At 32.5% G+C, this 8,284-nt stretch overlaps 2 protein-coding genes across 2 annotated transcripts; one reads left to right on the forward strand and one right to left on the reverse strand.

The window, feature by feature from the left end:
* Positions 1-981: 981 nt before the first annotated feature.
* Positions 982-5,441, forward strand: LOC112047567 (BTB/POZ domain-containing adapter for CUL3-mediated RhoA degradation protein 3). Its single transcript, XM_024084709.2, has 3 exons — positions 982-1,368; positions 1,457-1,716; positions 2,473-5,441. The coding sequence occupies exons 1-3, from the start codon at positions 1,203-1,205 to the stop codon at positions 2,923-2,925; spliced, it is 879 nt and encodes a 292-aa protein (XP_023940477.1). The 5' UTR covers positions 982-1,202; the 3' UTR covers positions 2,926-5,441.
* Positions 5,442-6,351: 910 nt separating this feature from the next.
* Positions 6,352-7,952, reverse strand: LOC112047566 (INO80 complex subunit B). Its single transcript, XM_024084708.2, has 3 exons — positions 7,731-7,952; positions 7,312-7,658; positions 6,352-6,904 (listed from the first exon to the last, which is right to left on the reverse strand). The coding sequence occupies exons 1-3, from the start codon at positions 7,780-7,782 to the stop codon at positions 6,362-6,364; spliced, it is 942 nt and encodes a 313-aa protein (XP_023940476.1). The 5' UTR covers positions 7,783-7,952; the 3' UTR covers positions 6,352-6,361.
* Between the last annotated feature and the right edge of the window lie 332 nt (positions 7,953-8,284).

Genomic DNA, 8,284 nt, shown 5'->3' on the forward strand with positions numbered 1-8,284 from the left:
GGATCAAAGCATATGTACTCCAAGGAGAAGAAGTGAAGGTAATACTAAAATGTTGGGTTGAACTACTATGTCCGACGTTTTCGTCTATGTACCGCGCTACTATTTCCGCAAATGGAATATTTTAGAACAGCAGCAATTTTAAATGGAGATTATCGCTTTTAATTTTTAAATGTAACAGAAATGCTAAGAATATAAAGAACTTTTTTTTCGTGTCGCTCCATGTGGGACCACTACGGCATCACCGGGGGGTTTGGGCGAGCGCAGAAGCATCGCCTGATGAGACCCGAAGGCTGAAATAAAGATAGAGGACGAAACGACTCTCTAAGAGCGTTTCCTATGAAACTCGGACCTCGACTTAAAGGGCCATTCGGGGGGTTCACTCGTGATTTGTCGCAGAAACCGGTTTTGCAATGTTTGGAGCGGCTTAAGTTTCATTTTGGGAAGGTGGGCAAACACTACACTAGCGTAGGTTAAGATCGGACGGATCGTGGTTTTATAAAGCGTTAGCTTTGAACGGAAGAACAATTTTCTTTTTTTGTTAATCATCGCGTGTAGGCGGTGCATTACGTATGCAGCCTTTTTCCTCGTGTTATTGATGTACTTGGAGAAGCTCATGCGGTTGTCAAAGGTTACGCCTAGGTACTTGGCCAGGACTTGGCAGTACATTGCCAGGGTATGGGAGCTCCGTAAAGGGAGACTTCTTTGAGTCCGGGCTTGTTACGGGGGACCGGTCTGCCAGTGAAAAGCACGGCTGCGCTTTTCTCTGGGTTGCCTATTCCATTTGAATTTGTGATTGCAACCACCTGTGGTCGTGAACGTCATCATAAGGATCGCTTAGTGGAACGTAGCCATAATGATCTCTCAGAATTTTTTGATTACAAAAGTAACTCACTCATAAATACAGATTTTTCATAGGCAATAGATTTTTATGGATTTATTTATTTATGGCATACAATATTTATAATCTATAGTAGTCTGACGTCTGTACTGGATCGAAGGTAATTTTAGTCTGTGGTCATAAATACTTGTCAAAAAAGTGGTCCGATAAATATTGTTTTAATTAAAAATCTTCCAAAAAACAAATTATTAAAAACAGCATGATATTAGAAAATGAATAAAATCATACTTTCATAAGAATTGTCACTTGCTTAGTGACTCGGATCTCCAAAGTATAGATAGGTCTAAAAACTCGATTACTAAAAATGTCGGGCGACCACAAAACATTGATAAAAGGAAGTCCATCTCAATACGTAAAATTAAATGTGGGTGGTACTTTATTTTACACCACCATTGGTACATTAACGAAAAGTGACAATATGCTACGGACCATGTTTAGTGGCAGAATGGAAGTCCTCACGGATTCAGAAGGTATTTCTCATTCCCTCGGATATTTATTTTTAGTTCTAAGTAAATTGAATAATTGCCTGTATATATTGTGATTTATTTATAATTTTAGGCTGGATACTGATCGATCGTTGCGGAAAGCATTTTGGTACGATCCTGAATTACCTTCGGGATGGTACAGTTGCTTTACCAGATAGCTATAGAGAAATTATGGAACTTCTGGCAGAAGCGAAATACTTCTTGATCGAAGAATTGACAGATTCTTGCCAGCAAGCACTTAGTAAGAAAGAAAGGGAGGCAGAACCCATTTGTAGGGTTCCACTGATTACTTCACAGAAGGAGGAACAACTTCTTATTATGTCCACATCTAAGGTTTGTTTGTCCTATTTATTTTTGTAAACATACAAGCGGAAACCCTGATAATTCCTCTACACCATTTCCATTCCTATTTTTAATATATGAAAGGAAAGCCCATCCCCGGCCCACGCCTTCCCAAACCGGCCAGCTATCTACTTTAATAATGAAATCATTACTTTATCAAAAAAAGTTTGCTATACTTAACATTTTACAACATTTTAAAGTCATCTTTAATTTGTCCAACTAGCTAAGATTGTTGTCAGCCTGAGTTTTACGATGTTTTTGAAGACTTTTGTTTTCTTATTTGTTAAACTTGTTGGCAACGGAAAAAAATAATACAGCTTCAAATGTTACTTCGCCCCTTTGGTACACCAGTGAACATTTCGCCCTAGAAGAATGATAAAAAAAAATTTTTCTTTAAGAAACATATTTTTATTAAGCCGATTATTTAATCAGATCCTTATTTATACATCATATTATCATCTCCATATACTTTTATATGGAGGTATACCTGGGATCCCTGGGCAGATGTTGCATGGGCCGGTGTTCACATCCTATTTATGTTTCTTGTTAAAACAGGTATCTTCCAGTAAAATTCTTGCAACATAAATGTTTTCTATTCTATTCTAAAATACTTTTATAAAAAAAGAATATACATTTACTTTTATTAAAAATGAATATACATTTACAAAAAAGTAATACATTTAAAAAAATAAAATATGAGAAATCTCATGTTATAATCAATTTAAAATGCACAATTTTATTTTTCAGCCTGTGGTAAAATTGCTCATCAACAGGCATAACAACAAGTATTCCTATACAAGCACATCAGATGACAATTTGCTTAAGAATATTGAACTGTTTGACAAACTATCGTTACGGTTCAGTGGGCGAGTTCTCTTCATAAAAGATGTAATTGGATCCAATGAAATTTGTTGTTGGTCATTTTTTGGGCACGGTAAAAAGTGTGCAGAAGTGTGTTGCACTTCAATTGTGTACGCTACTGATAAAAAGCATACCAAAGTTGAATTTCCTGAAGCCAGAATATATGAAGAAACGTTGGGAATTTTACTTTACGAGAGTCGTAATGGACCAGATCAAGATTTAATACAAGCTACATCGTCCAGAGGTGCTGTCGGTGGACTTTCTTGTACCAGTGACGAGGAGGAAGAGCGCTCTGGTTTGGCCCGACTAAGATCAAATAAACAGAACAATCAATCTTAGCGGTTACAGTCAGGCTTGGCCCGCCTGAGGAGCTCCAAACGTACTAACGTTTGATACCAAGCCGGTTACTTCCTACCAATATTATGCTGGCTGCCATGCTTTGGTATTTAAGACCTAACTAAACTATTAACTTTTCTGTGAGTCTGTCTATACCTGTGACCTCTGAGATAAACAAAGTGAAGCATTTACTCTATGAACTTGGGGAATTGGACAATATATTTGTGTCTAGAATTAGTAGATATTGAAAAGTATGATGTTTTTAATGCAAAACATTCCATCATCATAAAATATATTTATACAGTTTATAATGAACATAAATACAGAACATTTTGCTAAATTATGGACTTGTATAACAATGTATAGCATATTTTTTAGTTTTCAGTTTTGCATTAAAAATCCATAAACTAAAATGTAAAACATATTCCATATTCAGTCCATTATTAATTTGTATATAATTAAAATTTTTATAACAGTATTGTAAATGTAAGATGATTACACAATATAATTTCTATTCTATTTCAATTATTTATGTTTCTAATTTCAATGTCCTATTGCACGATCAAATGTTACTCTGATTAAATAGCAATATCATCTAATTTCCTTTCACAAATAAATGTAAAATTCTAGTTGAATAATATTATTATAAAATACTTAATCTTAGAATAATGTAATAATTATGTGCAAACTTTGCAATACACTTGATTAAATTACATTTAGGAAATAGCTAATAATTAATAATGTCACACTTGATACAAGCTCAAGTAATTTGCCAAATGAATGTGAAATTCTAGCTTCAGATAGTATAAAAAGCTCATAATATAAATTGTAATCAATGTAACTTAGGCTTAATGAATTGGTAAATTACATTTATATTTAGGTGCAATTATCTAAAATTTTGTCTTATGTAAATATGGCACAATTAAATGAGGATCATGTTTGTTTAGAAACTTTATTTATTTTCTGGATACATAATTATACTTGTGCGTAAATAGCTTTCAATGTGAGTAGATTAATGACTGTAACATAATATTACGATTTTTCTAATTTAAGGTACAGTAAACACTCAATCAAACACTCATTGGGGAGTACCTTAAAAAAAATGTGTTTTTTCAAGTGTAATATATAATAATAAATATAATATTATATACTGGAAAAAACACATTTGTTTAGATGCAATAATTTTTTTGGAAGTTAAAAAAATAGCCTCCAGTAAAATAGTGTTTTTAGAGATATAACATTATTGCAGCAAAGATGCGACATGCTAGTGGACATTTACACATTGAAGCTATTTCCTGACAAGTGAATTATAGTGGATGAATTTATGAAAATATAATGTACATGGTAAGTGTAATGATCAACAATGTGCAATGAATTTTCTCTCAAAATAGGAGATATTGCTACAAATTAATCATAAATAAATGTTATTATATTGGTGTGTTCAATGGTAATTGTCTAATTATGATGTATGTAATTTCGTCTAAATATTATAGTGATCTTATGATGCCAATAAAATAAGTGGGAAAAAAGATTGTGACATCAAAGTCTAGTCTTATATTTATTGTTCCATTTCTTGTATTGTTTGTATGTACTTATAGTAGTGCTCTGTGGTGTAGTTATTATGACTGAAACAAGAAAATAAATCAAGTTAGTTCTATTCTATGGACACGGACAGTATGTGTACTAGTTTAATAGTTAGTGTAGCTTGCTCTGATTACCGCTGGTGTAACTAGACTATCTAAGCCTCTAGGGCCTGTGGCAAATTCTATTCTGTACCTATTACAATAAATAATAGTCATTTTAAACATACATACACATTGACCTTTTATAATAAAAGGATGCATAATCGTGTAGGAAATTTCACTTTGACAGTTTTAAATATAGTCCAATATTCAACAAAATCCCAAATTCAGAGCAAATTGAACCTTAAAGATTGAGTTTAAGGTTGAATTTGCAAATGCGACTACTTGAATTGAGTGCCAAGAAGTTGCGTTTGGCACTCATTGAGTGGGGACGTTTTTTGGTCGCTAATTGTGCATCCACTTTTTTAAAGGAGATTGATGTACATACATCAAATAGTATGTATGTTTAAAATTTCTAGGCATTTCATTATTTGGCTGTTGAATTTAATTGCATCTCTTTATTTCTTGATTATGTAACATCTAACTAGTCATGGTTCATATGAGTTTTATGCAAGCAACACTCGACTGTTTATAATGAAGGCTGGCCTTAATTTGTATGGTTTGCATTATGAACAGAGGTTATAATTAATTCTATTTGAGGCTATTCATTTCTTATTTTTATTGTTGCAATTTGTGTTTGAACATGAATATATTATTTCTTTTGTTTACTTATCTTATAGCAATTTTAGTAAGCGCATCTGTTAATGTGATTCTTTATTTCAAAAGACAATGTTTTATTTGTACAATGTCTAATATTAATCTATTTATGTAACAGTAAATCTTTATGAATATTCTCTTAACTTTTATGAAATATATGCTCACTATTTAGCTGTCTAATTTGTTTACCAATTTATTTAACTACTTACCACTTTTAAGTTTAAGAAACTAAATATCACATGTATTAATCAGTGAAGGAAAAACATTGTGAGGAAACCTGCATACCTGAGAATTTTCTTAATTCTTTACATGAATTCTGCTAATTTGCATTGGGCCATAGTGATGGACTGTTGGCCTAACCAGTCTTATTCTGAAATGAGACTCCTGCTCAGCAGTGAGCCGAATATGAGTTGATAATGATGATGATGAATATATAATTCCTGATTGACCCCAGTGGTTAACCGTTGTGGCTTTGCATCATCTGGGGTGGAGCAGTTAGTCAATCTTGATGTTGGTTGTTAAAGAATCATTATCACTTTGAGCCTGCCAACCCACATTGGAGCATCATGGCCATGGCCTTGGCTCTATATCCTCGCTCCTATAAGGCCCTGCAGTGGACCGATAATGATGAAGTAAATGTTTAATCTAGTTCTCCATTTGCTGTCATAGAATACTCATAGCATAGTTACTACTAGATGACGCCAAGCGGTTTCACCCGCATGGTTTCCGTTCCCGTAGGAATACGGGGATAATATTAAACCAATAGCCTTCCTCGATAAATGGGTTATCTAACACTGAAATAATTTTTCAAATTGGACCCGTAGTTCCCAAGATTAAAGCGAATGATACAAACCAATTCATTAATATTTTTAATTAATTATATTAAATATATATTCAATTAATTAACTATCAACCTTTTCCTCTTTAATAAAAAATATTATCTAGCCAGGTAAACCACATTTAAATTCAGTGCATTAGATAATGCTTTTTTTATCAGCCAAAAAATTTAAATTTTATCTGTTTTGGTAAAAATTCAACATTCTCCAATTTTTTGTGTTTCCAGTATAAAATAGGGGTTGTAATAAATTGATTGTATATTGTTAAACATTTATTAAAAGCAAATTTTTCTTATAACATTCTAAACTGCACAAAGGTATACCTGTTTTAGAACAATTATACTTTTTAATGTTGTTACATTCATTTACACCACATGTAATTAATTTAGGAGGTTCAATTGGAGGTTTAGTTTCTAATGGAAAGGGGATACCCAAAGGTAATGACAGTGATATTTCATTGTTATTATTTTTATAAACTATCATTGGTTCTTGCTTTCTGAGCAGTTTGCCTTTCTGTGCATTTTTAAGATTCTTTGATTCCTGCTTTTTGAGAAGACGATCCATTGTTTTCTTTTTATCTTTCTCTCTCTTTTCATCAGCTAACTGTTTTCTTTTTTGAGATTTCAATGCAGCTTTTTGTATAGCTTCCGCTGTCATAACTTTTTCCTTATAACCTGAAGGTAATGCAAGCAGAACTTCACCTCCTGGTATGGTTTCTTTATCTGTGCCCCGTTCATACATAGCTCTTTGTCTGGCAGTCATCATTTTAGGATCCTTTGGTTTAATTTTCTTTAATTCCTCATCTACCTGTAACATATAAATAAAAACTTCATTAAAAATTTTCTTATAATAATACTTGTCTACGTCAAATGCTGTTTAATTTTACAACACACTTATTAATAAAAGTCTTATTTATATATATTTAAACTTGTATGTCTGTATTATTACTTTTTTATATATTGTAGCTCTGTAATATGTCATACAACATTGTTTGAAAGTGGGTTAACATACAAGTCTATAATTGTAAAAAGACAGTGCAAGAGGAAGGAGGAGGCCTTTGCTCAGTATAGTACCATCCATACCACTCATAAAGTACCTATACAACTATTACATTATGTTATGCTCAACCTATTTACATAATTAAGTTGTCACATTGTCTTAGATCTGTAAAATTGAATATTCAGTAATAAATATTTAATAAATTTAAAAACTACCTCTTCCAGTTTTCCAGACTTTATGGCATCTAGCCATCGTTCCTCCTCACTAGATGTACCACTGTCACGACCTTTAACTTTTTTCTTCTTAGGTGGAACTTTAGGTGGAGTGCTGGATGTTGAGCCAGGAATTGATTTGCGAGAATCCGAAGATGACTTTGTTTGGGCCTTCAGTAGATCAGCCGCTGAAGTGCTCGGCGCGTCCCTCTTCTTCATTTTGTAAGATTTGTCTACGATGTCCTCGTAAGCCACATCGATCGAAGTATCGCTGTCGTATGCATTGTCGAGTTTACGCTTCTTATGTTTCTTATGTTTGTGCCGTTTGTGCTTCTTTTGTGGTGAGGTATCTACGAGAATTTAATATGTAAATCATATATAATTTTAATAAAAGAACATGCAAAATATTAATATAGTTTTACCGATTACAATATCGTCCTCTGTCGAACTAGGTTCACGTTGCCGGCGCACCATTATTATAGTTCACTCAAATAGATCTAATGTTTTTTATTGTTTAGAGTTTAACATTCATCATACATTTTTAATACATAATAGTTAAAAGTAAAACTAAGAAACAATACTTCTTTATTGATTTTTAGCTACAAAATACAAATTTTTAGCTTTGTTTTGAATTTGACTTTTGAATCAATTTTTGTTTTGACATTGACAACTTGAAATAGCATTGCCAATGTCTATTTTCCTATTTCCCCACAAATCAAAATATTCCAATTCGCTATTTATTCCCCAGATGTAGAAATCAAAGAAAAAGTTATTTAATGCAGTATTAACATATTTTTAGCTTTTGCCATATTATACGTATAGTTTATCTTTTTCTTGGAAAATTTGGAAAACACCGATGTTAATTTTTAAAAGTCTTATTGAAGATAGATACAAAATTTAAAAAAATCTACGTACTGTCAATCCCTACGTTGGAAATGATCCAAAATTGTGTTTAGATTTCCTGCAATTTGGGTAA

The sequence above is a fragment of the Bicyclus anynana genome, chromosome 5 (genome assembly GCF_947172395.1).
Source record: "Bicyclus anynana chromosome 5, ilBicAnyn1.1, whole genome shotgun sequence".
Classification (NCBI taxonomy): domain Eukaryota; kingdom Metazoa; phylum Arthropoda; class Insecta; order Lepidoptera; family Nymphalidae; genus Bicyclus; species Bicyclus anynana.